The 17,594-nt window shown below is 40.7% G+C and overlaps 1 protein-coding gene across 4 annotated transcripts in view; it reads right to left on the bottom strand.

Moving 5' to 3' along the window:
- Nucleotides 1-7,464: 7,464 nt before the first annotated feature.
- LOC113965964 (putative RNA-binding protein Luc7-like 2) overlaps nt 7,465-17,594 on the bottom strand; it is a 32,630-nt gene continuing 22,500 nt past the window's right edge. For all 4 annotated transcript variants that reach the window (XM_027680079.1, XM_027680081.1, XM_027680078.1 and 1 more), the window contains 5 exons: nt 17,407-17,583; nt 15,218-15,309; nt 14,302-14,331; nt 13,191-13,385; nt 7,465-8,384 (listed from right to left, as the gene is read on the bottom strand). In XM_027680079.1, coding sequence (XP_027535880.1) covers nt 8,192-8,384; nt 13,191-13,385; nt 14,302-14,331; nt 15,218-15,309; nt 17,407-17,583 — 687 coding nt within the window. In that variant the 3' untranslated portion in view covers nt 7,465-8,191. The remainder of the gene's footprint in view (nt 8,385-13,190; nt 13,386-14,301; nt 14,332-15,217; nt 15,310-17,406; nt 17,584-17,594) is intronic.

Here is a 17,594-nt window from a genome sequence, read left to right as displayed (position 1 = left end):
GAATCAAAGTGCTTTGCTGGTCATGTTGCTGGAGAAAAAAAAAGCATTCCCACAAAAAAAACTTGACCTTGTAGAGACCCACTTTCCTGATTCAAAATATTACCTAAACACTGTTAAAACACATATGTACTTGAATTTAACTTGAAAAACTACAGTCACCATGGTGACAAAGCAAAAACTTACCAGAGGAAGGTGCATTGCAAGGCATAACCCTGTGCAAATACAAATCAGTGCTGGGATAAAATCCAAGAGTGGCAGCATCACCAAATCACTCTGAGACAAGGGCTACGAACATACCATGGCAATTTGAAATGACAGGGAGTGTTTTACAGAAGTAGCTAACCTAGCTGTCAAGGCATTTGAGCCCAATAATTTTCTTGCTAGAGTCTGAGCCAAGCTGCCTTCCTGTCCCTGCCTTTATGACAGGCAGCAGAGAGGTGAGGTGAGGTGAGCAAGGTGGGGAGGTCATCTCAGATACCCTGTGACTGCCCAGATGGGGGACTGGAGACCCTGCAGAGAATCTGGAGAAGCTTCTAGGAAATCCTCCTAGCTGGGTCCAGAGGGAAACCCTCTAATGTGCCCACCCTTCTTGCATGAAGGCCATTGGTATTGTTGGTGAATGAAGTGAAGGGGTGTTTGAGCTCTTTTGCCATAGAGCTGTGGCTGTAGGTACAGATATGTCCCTCAGAGGTGTTGCTTTACACTGAAAGTAGGGGCTTCTTCAAGATACCATTTTAAACATTGTTTTGCCAATCTGTTTTTCCCCGGGAACGAGGATGAAGGAACACAGACACCAACTTTAAAGAATAACTTTAAAGAATACTATAGTGTAAAACAGTAAAGAATTACAAAAGAAACAGTGGCTTATGAAAGGATACACTTAGCAATGCATCTAACCTTTACTACAAAAGAGTCTATAGTGATTAGAGAGGAATACATCACCAGTTACCCTATAACACTTTACCATCACCCAGACCGCACTTCAGCTGGGGAGGCCCTGATCACGGCAAAGGACTGGAGAGCCTCTTCCTGGTAACTGGGAAATCCTATGCAGTCCATCAACTAGTAGGGTGAAGCCTCCATCTTTGCTGTGAGAGGGTCTAGAGGGTCCAGCTTATATAGTATTAAACAAACCAGCTTACATCACTCAATCGGTGTGGAAAACAATCTGGCTTTCTTCTCCTCTCGGTTTTCCCATGAAGCCTGGTCAGGGCTCAGTGCAAAATCAGGGAGTCAGTTCAGACTAACTACTGTCAGATACCCCCATGGCCTTGACTAGTCTCTAAATACAGAGCTACGGCTACATTTATATCTCAAATATGAACCAGCTGCAACCATGTGAGGCCTACTGCTTTCCCGGCCTTGGCTGAAAAGAAAGGCACAGTTATAACACATACAAGCCTTACTAATTATTAATAATATGCTGTGCTAACAAGCATAAATATGTACTTTTAAAGCATTACTAAGGATTATACACCATCTTGGTTAATAAGCAGATATATGGCTAAATACAATACTAGGCTGAATATATTAGGTTGGAAAATTAATCTATAGGTCAACCTTGGCTCAGGGCCTGTTCTTCAGGCCCCAGCACTACAAACACCCAATGATGGGTAGAAGGCAGTGAGGGTACGGCCCAGACAGGAACATGCTGGAAGCAGCAATATTTCTACCCCATGTTTGGTACCAGGGTCGTCGCTTCTTTTAGAACTGGAGAGGAGCAAGGAAGCCCTGTTAGACCTTCAGTTCACCTTCCTTGCTAAATAAAAGGCATCACAAGGCTTGAGATGGCACAATGTGTGATGAGGAAGGATTGCTGCCTACAAAAGATCATACTGAGATCTGAGAAGTGAATTGTGATGTCTGAATCAGCACTAGGAGCCAATGGTCCCTGGAAGAACAGAACAGCCACTGAATTCAAATGTCTGTACATCCAGTGTGGCACTCATGTCTCATAAAAGCAGAGGTGTGACTCATGCTGCAAACCAAAAAAGCCCCCAGACCTATTTTAACCTTCTCAGTTTTCAATATTGCAAAATATATATTTTTTTCTTTTGTGACAACATCTGGCTTTAGGGAAAGGGGATGAGAAAGCAGACACCTTTTTTCTTTACCTTTGCTAAAGCTAATATTGGGATAACAGACGTGCAATTGAAATAGCACTGAGTCTCAGTTAACCTTATGGGCCATACCAGAGCATTTCCAACTTACGCAGTGAGGTGGGTTTGAGCCAGTTCAAGGCACAATTATACTGGTCAGATTGCACATGGGCAGCATCAAACAAGCCTAAGACACACAGGACTGACTTTTTCCTGGTGTGAGTCAACAGCATCCCAGACTGAATCATTTGCTTACTCAGTGGGCAACAGAAATGTCAGTGCTGCTGTACTGTCAGAATATTTTGTGTGCTTGCCTTGGAGAGCCCAGGATTCTGCTTCTGAAGTTCTTGGATGTGCTTGCTCAGGAGGATGCACTGTGGTGTGTCTCTTGCTGGCAGCAACATGGTGCTTCACCTCCCCTCTGCACAACCACAAAAGTGGACAAATTAGGAACCTACTGCTGCTGCTGGTGCTGCTGATCTCCATACAGCCTCCACAGGCTGTCCAGCAAGGACACCTGGCAGCCACTGACCATAGCCACCAAGCAGAGCAGGTGGATCCCAACATCATGCTTAAATGTCCCATTAGCACAGACCATCAGCAGAGATTTGCATGGGCTTACAAGCAGAAATAAAATTTTAGGACAAGGAAGAACATTGGAGCTGACATCTGCAATATGGTCCCACCCTCCATCAGGGCGGTGGCTGCCCCAGCCTGGTAGCAGTTCTTTACTCCCATTGTTCTGCTGCAAACCAGTATGAGCTTAGGAAGACGGCAGCAACTTTAAAGTTACAGTAGTTCCATGCAAAGTCCCCACCCACTTACCACCTTCCAGTGATGGAGACAGAGAGCCCTGAGCCGGCCTGATGGTGCCTGACAGCCAGTGCTGTGAACTTGCCTTCTTGGCAGCCTCTCTGAGCCAGCACCTGGAATGATTTCTAACCTTTGTGCTCTTAACTGAGCATCACCATCAATACTTTACTACAGTCAGCATTTGTCAGATCATTTCAGCCTGGCAAAGGGCTGTACAGCCACAGCATTTTGACCTTGCCTGTGTCCAGCCCTGCTCTGTTGGTAGCTAATCCTGCCTCCCTGATGGTGCATCTCTAGGACTTTGCTTGCCTGCAGTGCCCTGGCAGCACCACTGAGCCTGGGAAGGGGATTTGGGACTGTGGTTTCCCCAGCAACAAGAGGTGAAAAGCCAGAGCCAGGAGAGAGAAGTCATGAGAGAATTTTCTAATTGCCTGCTGACTCCATTATATGCCCACAGACAGGAAAGCAGGGATAAAGAGGAGAGCCAGGGCTAGAAACAAACATTTCTTCTTCTTTCCTTGTATTTCCAGCTGCTGATACAACTCCTGCCCAGCAGTCTGCTTTTTCCCAGTTTTGTAGGCTGCAGTGAAAGCTGGATTTCAGGTCTTACTGAAAAGAAGAATTAAAGAATTACATCAATAGTAACAGTGCAAGAATTTATTAAGAATCAAGTGGAAAAAAATGATCAAAGCAAAAAGTCAAAAAACCTCTCCAACCCTCCCCCCCCCAAAAAAACAAACAACAAAAGACCATCATGCAGGACTGAATGAAGAGTGCATTAAATATTTTTTATAAGCCACTGCATCAGGAGAAACTAACCTCTACTGTCTGTTGAACAAAGGACAACTGTAGTGAGGAAGGAGGCATGTGAAATACGGGATGAAGAACAGTAAAGCGGGGGGGTAAGCGGGTGCTGCAGGCCCTCACACTGCACATTGACATCACCTCTGGTGCATTTATACCTAATTTAATGATGACTGCAATCCCAAACTGCTTGAATCTGTAACAGTCCTGGCGGGGACAGCACACGTCTCACTGAATCGTTTTCCGCACCACAGGAGCATCTTGTTGAGATACTGTGTTCCTACAGCTAGAACCACCCATTTAGATGTACTCACCCATGTCCTTAGCAATCCTGTACTGGCCCCAGGGGTCTCAAGATGAATTGCTACCATTCTCTCTTCAGCTAAATAGACAATCCCTGCTCGGAGGCTATTTAACATTTGCACTGGCATCAGCTTAGGGAGCTGGTTCACCTATTTTCTCCCACTGCCCCTGGGGCAGGATGGATGGTGCAATATAGGCTGGACAGACGGATGAGCTCCAAGGCAGGGTTTGCATTGTAGCAACAGGATGGTGACTCTCAGCTTCAATACCTGATGGAAGGCAAGAGGACGGAGATGAACAGACTCCTCTGCCAGCTTCATTGGCAAGTCCAATGGTGGGTAACGGAATATGGTGGCAGTAGGCCAAGCACCTCTTTGCTTGGAAATGTCACTGTTCTACTGTGTGGTTTCTCCTGCTCCAATGGGAAAAGCAACTCACATATGTCATCCAGCACTGGACCAGACTGTGGACGGAAGTTGCTGAGATGCCATCCCTGGAGGTATTTAAGAGGTGTGTAGATGTGGCACTTAAGGACACCGTTTGGTGGTGGACTGGGCAGTGCTGGGTTTGCAGTTGGACTTGATGATCTTGAGGGCCTTCTTCAAGGTAACCAATTCTATGATACTATATTCAGGAGGGGATCTCATTTCTGGTAATGTGCCATCCTCTAGCTGCTTACCATCTTTAACCTTCTTCTGTTTTATGCTCCCCTGACTAACCCTGAGTGATTCTGGTAATAATGCTTGCAGGTTCACTGCATTTTCAACACTTTAAATCAGTGAAATAATCTACTCTTTTTGCACAATTTGCACTCTTGCAGCCTGGTAAAAGTGGCTATGGAGCCACAACTGCATCAGCAAAATTTCAAAGATCTCAAGAGCTGATGCTTAGCTGCAACACCCCTACGTTCCTTCAGGAGCTCCACTTCATAATCTTTTTGACCATGAAGACTAATGTCAGTCAATACCACTCTTCAGTTGTCCAGCAGGAAATTTAGAAGTGATGAATATCTCAGTTTTGCATTCCTGGAAATTAAGGTAGTTGGGTTCTGATGAGAGGGTGGAAGACCCATACTTAGGCACAACTAATAAAACAGTCTCCCTTTCTGACAGATGTTCCAGACCTCTTGCATTTTAAGCGTGTTTCATCAGTCACTTTAATTCAGTTTTCTTCCTAACTGCACTTCAGTCCTGCACTTCCACATATAATTCAGATTATCTTATCAGGAAATCAAAGGTAAGCCTCATCTTCCTTCTGCTTAACACTGGTGTGGTACTTGGATACTATGAAGCTCACCACCCCACAAAAACCTCTAAATAAGGGAAGGCCCAAACCCAATCACCCTTTTGTAATTAAAAGTCATTTGTAAAATAAATGGCGTATTATCCAAAATCTGCTAGTAAGGAGTCTAAGCAGTGTTATGTCACAGTCTGCAAATTTCACCACCACTCCCCCCTTTTACAACATAAAATTTCTAGTTGCTGGCTGCAAGGGGAGACAGGTCCTCAGTATTTCTGGAATATTGTTATTCCAGACAGGAATTCCAGAGGAATCACTGGCACTTGTGCTATGCGAGATGTATCTAGAAATGACTGTTCACCTTTTGCCACACCACTAGAATTTCACTTAAAACTGTGACAATAGATGTTATCTACCATTTACACAGTATGGCCAGTACTAGAGGGACAAACACTGGTAACTTTCATTCATCAAGCACTTGGGCCACTCAGGAAGTCATAAAACATTCCCAGGAAGGAAACTCATACTCAGAATTCAAATGGGTAAATAATAAAAAGTGTTAAGTAGTTAGTCATCATTAAAATGGAATCAATTCAAAGTGGAATGTGCAATGCTGAATCCAAGTCCTTGCAGAGGTGTAAAGGTCCTGTTCTAGCTTTCACTGCCAGCCAAAATAATGCTAAATTATCTCACGCATTAGAATTATCACCCAAGTGTTCTGACCATACTGAAGATGCTACAGAAAAGACACTGAGGGAAAATGCAGTGAAAAGTATTACACACTGATGATTAGCAGGCCTACAGAGACACTGCACAACCCACTGAAAATGCCAATAAATCATGACAAATACTGCTCTTAAACTTCAGCGTTAGGTAACTCAGTGGCAAGAACTCGACAAAAAATTTACCAATGTCTAAATTCTTCTGTGTGGGAGTAGAGCACATCTGAATAGTTTAAATACCCCAAAGCACTTTCAATCCAACAGAATGGACAGCAACCCCTTTACGTTTTGTCGGCGACACGGACTGGGATCGAGTGCACCCTCAGCAAGTTGGCTGATGACACTGAGCTGTGTTGTGCAGTCAACATGCTGGAGGTAAGGAATGCCATCCAGAGGGACGCTGACAGGCTTGAGAGGTGGGTCCATGTGAACCTCAAGAAGTTCAACAAGGCCAAGCGTAAGGTGCTTCACCTGGGTCAGGACAATGCCAAGCACAAATCCAGGCTGGGGGATGAACAGATGGAGAGGAACCCTGCAGAAAAGGACTTGGGGATGCTGGTGGATGAGTGACTGAACCTGACCCAGCAATGTGCATTTGGCAGGCCAGAAAGCCAAGTGTATCCTGGCTGCATCAAAAGCAGCCTGGGCAGCAGGGCGAGAGGGGGGATTCCACCCCTCTACTCCACTTGGGTGAGACCCCACCTGCAGTGCTGCATCCAGCTCAGGTGTCCCCGGCACAGGAAGGACATGAACCTGTCGGACTGGGGCCAGAAGAGGGTCACCAAGTAGATCAAAGGGATGGAGCACCTCTCCTGTAAGCACAGGCTGAGAGAGGTCAGCCTGGAGAAGGCTCCAGAGAGACCTTACAGCACTTTCCAGTACTTAAAGGGGCTACAAGAGAGCTGGAGGGTGACTTTTTACAAGGTCATGTAATGACAGGACACAGGGGAATGGCTTTAAAATGGATATTAGGTAGAAATTCTTTACTGTGAGGGTGGTGAGGCATTGGAATAGGATGCTCAGAGAAGTTCCGGATCCCCCATCCAAGGAGGTGTTCAAGGCCAAGCTGAACGAGGCCTTAAACAATCTGGTCTAGTGGAAGGTGTCCCTGTCCACAGCAGCGGGGTTGGAACTAAATGATCTTTAAGGTCCCTTCCAACCCAAACCATTCTACAGTTCTGACTCCACAGGTTTCTGCTTTTGAAGATTTTAGGATAATCAGGACTGTGATCAAAATGACCGCTTCTCCTAGAGCACATCTGTATGTTAAAAACTCTAAAAACCAGATGTTAGTTTTTAAAAGACTGAACTGCTAATTAACACCTTAAAGAGACCAGTATATCCTTGTTAAGTTATTGGACAATATGGTTTCTTTTTTATTTTTTTTATTTCTTTTGTTCTTAATTTTTGCTTGTTGTTGCTGGTTTTTTGTTTGTTTTAATACAATTAAGGATGCACCCCACAAGAAAAAGCAGAAAGAGTCCTTATGGAAAAAAACAAATATATTGAACACATACCAATCAAATGGTACAGATATGGGACTGGCTTTGATTTCAAAATTTAAGTAGAAATAAAAAAGACGTAATGCAACAGCTGTTCAATTTCCAAGTCTAAATAGGCACTGTAAAAAGACATTTTGCTTTCTCCAGCACACATTCCTGTCTAAATGCTCCCACTGTAATCAACTCTTAGGATCCCAAACAAAAATAAAACCCAACACTGGGAACATAACCTTAGAGTAAAAGTCAATATCCATCCACCCACCCTCTTACAAAAAAGCAAACAAAAAAAAATCCCCCCAAATACAACCTTTCAATGCTGCTGTTTTGACTGGAGCAGAATTGGAGAATTTATAAAGGTTCAAAAGCACCCAAGGCAAGTAGTACAATATAATTTGTTCACTAACTTGTATTGGAAAGGAGATTAAAAACATTGAGATCTGCATCTTGGTACATAAAACTGTTGTCCTGAATAAGGAGAAATCTTTCAGAAAAGTTTTACAACTTGGTGGAAGTCCAGGACCCAGCTTTAGGCATCATTAATTGATGGGGTTTAATTCTGACTTTGTTATAACCACTTTTATATACTGTACATCTACCCTAGTTGGATCAGTGTCTGGAACTGCTCACTGGTGTCCCTTTGAACAACTGTAAACTAAACCAAAGTATGCAACTCCATAGGAAGCTAGAGATCAGGTGAATATACAGCCAGTTATATCTCCCCTGCTTCACGCTCCTCTGAGCTCCTTGGGTCTTCCGATCTGCCATTAGCACTTTCATAAGAACGTTTCTTGTCTTTGAAATCTCGTGGTGACCTCTCTCTTGAGCTTCTATCTTTATCACGGGATGTTCTATCGCGGTCTCTTGAACGTTCTTTGTCTCTGGAAGATCTTTCTTTAGAGGATCTGAAAAGTGCAGTACATTTGAGAATTTGAGTCAGTCATGAATTTTTAGCTATCAAACAACACTTGGATTTTGTATTTTTCTTCTTTTTCCAAGACAACTTTAGATTTATATAAATAGAAGTGTATGAGAAGGCATCAGAAATCATTCTACTCTTCTCCCTTTCCTACTTCCGATTTCAAAAGACAAATACTTTGAGGCAGGATTTAATCTACATCTACTACAGAGCCCAGATTAAGGGCAATGTGCTTCACTAAATCTCTTATTTTCAACCTCCACCCTCAAGTTTGTATTAACTGAAGTTTAATGGAAATTTTTCATCTGCAGTTTCTAGTTTAAGAATGTCTAGCCTTTCTCAGACATATAAATTACAAACTTAAATGTTTAAAAATGGGAGTTTGATTAAAAGCAGGGGGAAATTAACTTGCGTTATTCTGGAACAAGACTATTACATGACAAATACAAACTAAACCAAATTGTGCTACAATTATATTTTGTTACAAGAATTAGCCCTTGTGTGATTTTGCAAGGTTGGGGTGGTATTATTTTTAGATATTTTACTCAGATAATATGCATTTTTAAAATGATAGAGCCAGAAAAGGGATGTTCTGTTAAACAATCCATATTGTTTTAAATTGAATGAGGTACCTGTATGGGAAAAGAACGGATTAGACATCCTTCTCTAGATTCCCTTATAGATGCACTTATGTCTGTTGTTGAAAAACACTGCATTTTCATTTTACCATGTATTGCAATCATAAAACAGCTTAATACAAACTTTTACAGAAAAAACAGCGCACTACAAAGCTAGCCACTCATTTCCTTGTCAAAAAATTTGGTGTACTGGCCATAGACTGTATTCTCTTCCCTTATAGAAAGTTACTGTCACTTCACCTCAAAGCTTCAAAACTAAAGTCTGCAAAATGCTCCTGGAACTAATTTCCTTTTACAAGCTTACAAAGAAGTGACCTTTCATCTTAGTTGCTCAGCTGAAAAGATTACTTTCCCTACAATTTTGCAAGATTTAGCATTTGCAAATGCTAAGATCCAGTGGTATTACTCCTATTCCACAAATCACGTCACAGAAGAGAAGCTACATGCCAAATAAGAGGTTAATCCCAGAGTTAGTACAGCTGTTGAGCAAGTATCTTGTGCTGCAAGTCCCCTGCAGAAGTAGCAGTGCTTCCAAACTGGTTGACTCAGGCTAACTCTAGCAATTAATCCTAAAACAGACAGACAGATAGGATATGATGCCATTCACAGCTTTGGCTTTTTAATTTGGAGGAATATTAAGATGCATTCATCCAGCTGTCCCCTCTCTCTACAAGTGAGTTTCTAATCAGCAGACAAGAAGAATCACAGCACAGCAATGTGAAAATTTATACAACTGCCTCAGCAAGCAGTATCACTACCGAAAGACTTAGAAATATCACTCCTGTCTTTTTTAAGGGCAAGGTACTGCCCTTGACTTACCTTATCTAGAATGCTAGAAAGTATTACTACCTAACTGATCCTTAACAGTCAGCAGAAGAAAGAGATACTTTAAGGCACGATTTGTCACATCTCAAAATAGACACAAAATTATGTCAGATGAGTCTGCAATGAGACTCATGAGACTTACATCTCACCTAGTCATCTAAAGCCAGGTGAAATGAAGCCTCATCTTATGACTTCAGGTACTCATCCATACAATGTCTGTATGGGAGCAATCATCCCTTGTCACATGAATTCTTGTAAGTGGGCTCAAGCACACTAACAAAACCTTCTCTCAGTGTACCCATGTTTAGGTCTGTGTCATGATTGACCTTACTGAGTATGCATCTTAACATCTAACTGTGAACACTCACTTTCTCATTGGAAAGCAAAATGCACCAACTACATAGTTTGTTTCTAATGAAACGAAAGACAATTTTATTTATTTGAAACTTGCAACTAACAGCAAGAAAAAGTAGGACTTCATTTAGATCTGCTCTTAATAAGCCAGTAATCCAAGCCTGAGTAGACCTAGAGTTCCTATTACCTTAGGCAGGTTGCTGCTATTACCAGATAGGTTCCCATTATCTAAGACACACTGCTACTACTGCCAGACACTTTGTGTACGTTCAGTTGAACATACATAGAGTATGAAGGTCTGGTCCTTATATTGATAAATTTGAAACGAGGTCCCAGCCATTAATAGATTTAAATCTATCCACCAGTTTCATAGGTGAATGGTAGTGATACAGAATAAAAAAAATGTATCTGTCAGACAAATGTATGTGTTTGTAGCATTTCCTCAGCTATGGCAACACAATAAAACATCCCTTTACTTTCAGAATTAAGAAGTACCTGAGAGGCGACACTTTTTCATTTAATGTGAGAGGCTCTTCGGAAAATACTTTCTTATAAAGGGTGGACAGGATAAACCAGAAGGAACTGTGTGGTTTGCTGAAAGCAGGAATACTCTGCGCATTTGCCTGTAATCATGGCACACTTCTCTTAAGGCCCTAGAATTACTGGCACCAGGGGCTGCCACTGCTGCAGCCTCCAGCTGCCTTTCTACTGCTTGTGTCACACACTGCTCCTGCAGGAGTTGGGTAAGAACACCATGTTCCCCAGATCTGAATTTATTTGGTTATTCAAAACCAAAATGCTAGGAATCCTTCCTGAAGAAGTTAACTTCCTGGAGTCCGTCTTCTATTTTCCAGGGTATTCTTGGTCAGAATTCCTTGGACAACTGAATGTTATGACCTTAAGACACACAGGCTTGAATAGAAATATTTCATATGAGGATTTTAAGAAATTCCTTCTAAAACAAATTTAAAAAATAGGATTTGGCAATGAGTACTTCCCTAGAATCGAAAAAGAGTTCCTAGGAGACAAGGACATCAGAGCCTGTGAGTTCAGGTCTATTTTGCATTTTGGCATCACCACTGGTATGGTATTCAACAGAAAGACTTCTCCGACGTTCATGTGGAAAGCTGCTCTACTGACTAGAAGGGCATCTCTAAAAAGGAGGTATCCAGCCCAGGTGTAAGTTCAACAGCCATCCTGGTCCCAGTGCAGCAAGATCATAGTTCTACAGATTCCTCAATCTCTTGAAAGCACAATCTACATATTTTCAGAGTAAAAATTTTGCTTCACCTCAGAGAAATAAGAGGTATGAGCTGCTAATGATGGCACAGCAGTTTTTTCCCCTCAAGCCAACAGTACTGTAAAATTCTTATTTGTACCAGGGATTCTTCCAACACAGGTGTGTTGCATTCCTTCAGGGCAGAAACTGTCATCGGCAGAAATATTTCCAGTACTGAATATCATAAGGTTGAAATTTGCTCCCTGAGGTACATCATATTTTTTTACTTTTAACATGTTTACTGTTACATGGATAGCACCAGGGGTCTATACCATTTCCCTGTTCTTACATATCTTTCTGCATCATTTGCATTGTGCTAATCATACTGGAGAGTTCGAACAAGCACGATCAACCAGAACAGTTTGCTTCGAAGGATGGAAATTGAGTCTTGCAAAGATGGAAAAGTTGAAGTAGTAAAGGCAGTCTGAGCACATACTCTACAAATTGGTTTATCCAAATTAACAAATACATTGATTCAAAGGAAAAGCCTGTTTTAAGGCTAAAAACTACAGGTTTGAAGATTTGCTAATCTGCTATTGTGAATGCCATGAAGGGACAGGCTTTTTGGAGACGGAAACTGCCAAGTCTGAAAAATGACTTTAGAAAACTGAAGTATTTTAAATACCAGACACTACTGCTGATATCAAGTAGAGAGCTGAACTTATAACTTTTATCCATCTGCAACAAAAAGAAAGAAAAGACTTTGACTAAGCCTGTCTTCTATGCTGTCTTACAGAGCACAATGGGATTACAGTCACCTACCTACTCTATGAAGAAAAAAAGCTCATTTTTTGAGCAAAGAGCTCATGAGATCCTTGAACACGTTCAACGTATTTCTCCATCCTCGGTGATTTAACTCCTAAAATAATTGAACGATAAACCCTGCACCTGTGGCCACTTCAAAACCAGATCTTTTACCCTCTTGCAAGTCAACAGTCTGTCAGGGTTTTAAGACTGAGCACTGTACTGTTTAAGCACTGTTTAAGACTGACACTGTACTGCACTCAAATGTACACCATGGTGGCTGACCTATAAAAGAAAAGAATCCTGTTTATGAGCAGGCCTCCCTGTCAAACGCCTCGTTGTGCAATCCCATTCTAACTTATGCTTAACTCATCTAAAATAAGCCAGCAAATCCTCAGGAGCAGACAGCAATTGAATCATTCAAAAGCAATAGCCCCAGCTTGCCCTCTGCAGTTACCCTTTAATGAGGGGTTCAGTGACTTTCCTTGCAAAGCAACACATTCAGATGTAGTGCAACAAGTTTATTTTCAGGCATACCTAAACTTGTTTGTATCTGGTGCAGTACACAACAGATGGGTTCTGGTGCTGGGAACAAGAGCCCGAGGGAAAAAACAAATGTATGACAGTAAGATGACTGCTGATATCCCTGGGGTCAAATGAAAATCAGCTGTTTTTCTATGCTGCAGCAAGCCTGTATTATGAACTTGACACCAGTACTCTGCAGCACTCATCCAAAACTGAAATAATATATAATGCTATTATTTTTATAAAAAATAAATAGAAAAAAGTCACTCTGGTGTGTCAAACTATAATTATGCTAAAGTTGTAACTGAAACCTGAGACAGAGTCAAAACGTGTTTAAATTGCCAAGTGGTAACTGTAAACTTAATTTAGTGTGAGAATTCTCATCGTGCCTCTAGGAAAAGCCATTTATTTCTAGGGCAACACTTACCTCTTTTTGGAGCTGCGTTCTCGGCTTCTGTCCCTGGAACTATGCCTGCTTCTATGATGGCTGCGACTCCGGCTGCGGCTGGTGGAGCGAGACCTGTGACGATGGCGTTTCTCACGGGATTTGGATCGAGTTCTTCTCTTTCGTTCCCGTGAGGCTGAGCGAGACCGGTGTCTGCGGCGATCTCGGGACCTAGATCTAGGAACAGAAAGGACTTAAACCAGACACTGCATTCACCCAGATACTCTTACCAGTGTACTGTGAATATTATGCACTCTATGCATAAGCAAATCTGCACAGAGAATGGTCTGCAGTGTTCAGAGCTACTGCATTGTCTGATCACAGGCAAACAGGGGAAAGCAACATTAGAAAGGCTACAAACTGCTTTGTGACTAATGCAGACAGTTTTAAAATCAACTCATGACTGTTTGGCTACAGCATAGCCAATTCAGGCTTCTGAAAGCAATTAAAAACATGGAAAAATATCTACTTTTTAAAATTTTGTCTTTATCAGGCAAAGTTGTAGAACTCCCTGACGCAGTGATACGGGTTATCTGCCAGAATCTTTGATTATGATGTTCTGAAGAAACTGGACTATATTGTTCCCCATAGCTACAATAACAAAACTAGCCTGCAAGGTTCTAAACACCATAAAAATTCAGTCTATTCTTTCCTTTTTTTTTTTTTTTTTTTTTTTTTTTTTTTTAAATCACTTTGCAGTCATACCTCACTGGTGACTTGCAACAGTGTAGGTTTGGAAGAACAGTCATATTACTGATGGATGATCTATTAAGAGTTAACCTGGTGCTTAGGATTTTAAAAACATGGGGTTTCATGAAAAGGTATTAACCACAAACTTTCGTAAAGAAAAAGCAATTATCTGTGTTTTAAGTGTTATTTGGGACACAAGGCTGCATTGCAGGAGCCATAAAATAAATGTACATGTATAAACTCAGTAGCATGGTATAAAAACACAGAGAGATGACTATGTAACAGAAAATTTTGTTCATAAAGATGGACATCTTAAACTAATAGTGCTACACAAACTTATAATGCTGCAGCTTGTGAAAGGCTGGCTTCGCCACTAGTATTCCTTGTCTGCAGATTTATATACCTTTTGGCATGCTTGCTGTGGGATCTGGACCTGAAATAAAAGGAAAATAGTAATTTTTCTTATAGAATCTTATTATTATACAAGGTACAATTTAGTAATAATAAACTAGACTAGTTGACCCGTAATTGTATTTCTTGTTTTGGTAGCAATTGTTTAAAGGCCTTTTATTTAATATTAACATCTTTACTGCTACATGTTTACCAGGAAACACATCTCTGTTTTGTGTTTGTGGGTTTGGTTTTTTTTTTCCCCTTAATTCAGTTTTGAGATTACCATATTAGAAACCCAAAAGAATGTCAATTTTGCTTTTTAACTCCCATCCCTCCTATAGAAACAGCTTACAGTTCAAGTCCGTATTCCCTTATTTCCTGTCAGGCAAGTATTATCAGACTACAACAGATTTCAAAAGTTTACACTGTTAGCCTCTGAGGCTAACATGTTGAGAGAACTGCAGTTCAGATTCCATTCCACTCTAGCTCCACAAGGCCTGGAAGTTACTATTTCACAGAAGAACAAGGAATTACTTTCCTTAGTCATACATTCAACTACTTCCAATAAGGAAATTTTCTAACATCTATGAAGAAAATAGCTATCAGATGTTAGAAAATCACATGTGTATAAGCTCACATTTATCAGGTTTCAAAACAAGGTACACACCTGAAAATTATCTCATTTAAAGGCCATTTGTTCCAATATGTAGATGTACTACTATCAGTAGTTTTTAAAAAGGCTTTTTATGGAAACCATTCCAAGTTTTAACAGTTAGACATGAAATTCCATCTCAATCCTTGTAAGTTTTCAAAGAATGCAAAGTATTGTAATTCTGCAGATTTAGAAATGTTCATAAACTACATCATAGTTTTCTCATTAAACTTAAATAGGTCATTATGTACATGCAATTAAAATAAATCCCTACCTCCTTAGTTTCTCCCTTTCTTCTCTTTCCCTCTCCTCTCTACGTTTCAGACGTTCCTGATTTCGTTTCTCCTGTTTATCAGCCACAATCCTCTAAAAGCAAATGAACATATTCATTAAGTTATACTTCAAAATTTCTCAGATGAAGGTGCTATAAAAATGATCTAGACATTAACATTCAGTTCTTTTTCTCAGGTATATTCCCTTTCCCTTGTGTATATTATTCCCTCTCTCTTCCTCAGTATATATGTATTTTTTTCTTCAAGAAACAGAAGTTGTTGCAGAAGAGCTGCAGCAAATAGATGGGTGTTACACGAAGACCTGAAATATGCAGAGTTAAATATTAAGTTTTTAATAAAGGGGAATTCAGAGCAGCAAGTCATGCCTTTAATGTGAGAGTTTCCATGCCAATCCTATCATATTTTGGCCACCGGGGAAAGGTAGAAAGAATACAGAACTGGGAGAGTTAATTGTTTCTTAAAGGACTTGGTTGGGCTGATACCTAGGTTTTGAGGCTACTTGTTTCTGTATTGTGACCATGAGACATATAATTAGAGCAGATGCTTCAGCTGTTAGCCCCCAGGTTGAACTCACTACTACTGGGGACAAGGCACGCTCAGTAGAGGGCCCTCAGATGTGGAACTCACAACTGGAGATCTGGCCAAACCCAAGTCTTGCCACCTTCTGGACATGATGCAAGAAATTCAACTCTTTGTAAAGACCTTCTTCTGAGAGGTGGAATTGCCCCAGCAGCATCTTGATTAGATCTCTGAGGAGAGCTCTGAGGAAGGAGGGGATAGTTATTGTTTTCTTCTTTTGTTAGCGAAGCACTTCAAAAGACTATTTTTTTGATGCTTTGGGAACGTGAAATAAGTTATCCATGCATATTTTTTTCCGAATGGTGTAAATAATCAGTCAATTCAACCCCTACGTCAAATTATATCTATACTTCCTTGTACAACATCAGTAATTTAACTACAAGCCAGGCTTCTCATTCAAGTGACTATGTGCATAATTTCATGGAGGGATGAGAGGAAGCACACGTGATCTGTTCTAGGCATCTAAGATTTAAGTTACACCAGCTATATTAGGAGCCTAAATTGCCTATACAATCAACAGAGAGAGCTGGGCTCTCCAAAGAGTAAGTCATCCATGCAAGACAGCTGGAATATTATGAAACATAATCCAAGTCAACTTACTCAAACCCACTAGCAGCATTTTCTGCTGTTAGGGCTTCAAGTCCTTTAGCTATTGTCTTCAGTGATTTCTACAATTAAAATGCTTAATTGAGCTGGGAACTCCATAATTTCTGTATTAAGGTCATAAATGGCATCAGTGTCCAAATCCATTCTCTAGAATACCAGAAGATCAGAATACAATTCCAGTACGTCTTTCTTCCAGCACATGATTTCTGGTCAAGATAGGGTTGTTTAGGATAATATTCCAACTGGATTTCAAATTTTCAAGCTATAAAGAACATGCAACTTCCCCATAACAATTATTTTAACAGCTAGCCTGACTTCAAGATATCCATCATTCTGTACTTCCACTTTGCATAGCTACGGCCTTGAGTTGTTGGAACCTGTTTATTTCATCTATTGTCACTTAAGCTTAAAAGCCTTAAAAAATTACTCAGAAGAAAATTCAAAGTCACCTCCTAATCTTTGTCCAGATAAAATATACAAAGTGAGTTTTAGTCATTCACCAAACAGCAGGCTGTCTGAGCTCCAAGCATTTCTTTACATTTTTTTGAAAACTTTTCCAAGTGTTATCATCCTCCTTATTCCATGTTCTTGTATTTTCAAGTCTCATTACTACTTTTAGTCAATCATCTGGCTAAAAGCAAAGTTCATTTGGCTATCTCCTATGACTGCTAAATATATTTCAACATTGCTGCTGTTCGTTCAAAATACAGTTAACCAATTTACAAGTAGAATCCCATTCTTTGTTCCCAAGATGCATTACTCTGCATGTGTGTTTTAATATACCTCAGTACAAAAGAGGTCATCTTAGTAAACTATCTGGGTAATTGATGTTAAATTAAAATCTTAAGTGTTTTTTAGGCTAATGAAATCTCAAATTTTAAAGTGACATGAAAAAAACCCACACATCCAGAAGGAAATATTCAATTAAGGCTGCCTGTCAAATAATTAAGTAGGACCACACACACAAAATATAGGAATGATTTACCCTGAGTTCCTCAAGCTTCTCTCTTATTTCAATAAATCCCAAATGTAGTTTTCCTCCAAAATGATCAGCAAGTCGTCGGTCATTGTCATGAAGACCAAGATAAGCTGAGCACACTTCACAAACCCGTAGCTTCTGCTGCTGAAAGCTGGAGGCAGGCATAGAATTCCTGTACACTTCCTAGAAAAAAA

The sequence above is a fragment of the Neopelma chrysocephalum genome, unplaced genomic scaffold, assembly GCF_003984885.1.
Source record: "Neopelma chrysocephalum unplaced genomic scaffold, ASM398488v2 Primary Assembly neopelma1_59, whole genome shotgun sequence".
NCBI lineage: Eukaryota > Metazoa > Chordata > Aves > Passeriformes > Pipridae > Neopelma > Neopelma chrysocephalum.
This window is presented reverse-complemented; position numbering and strand designations above follow the sequence as displayed.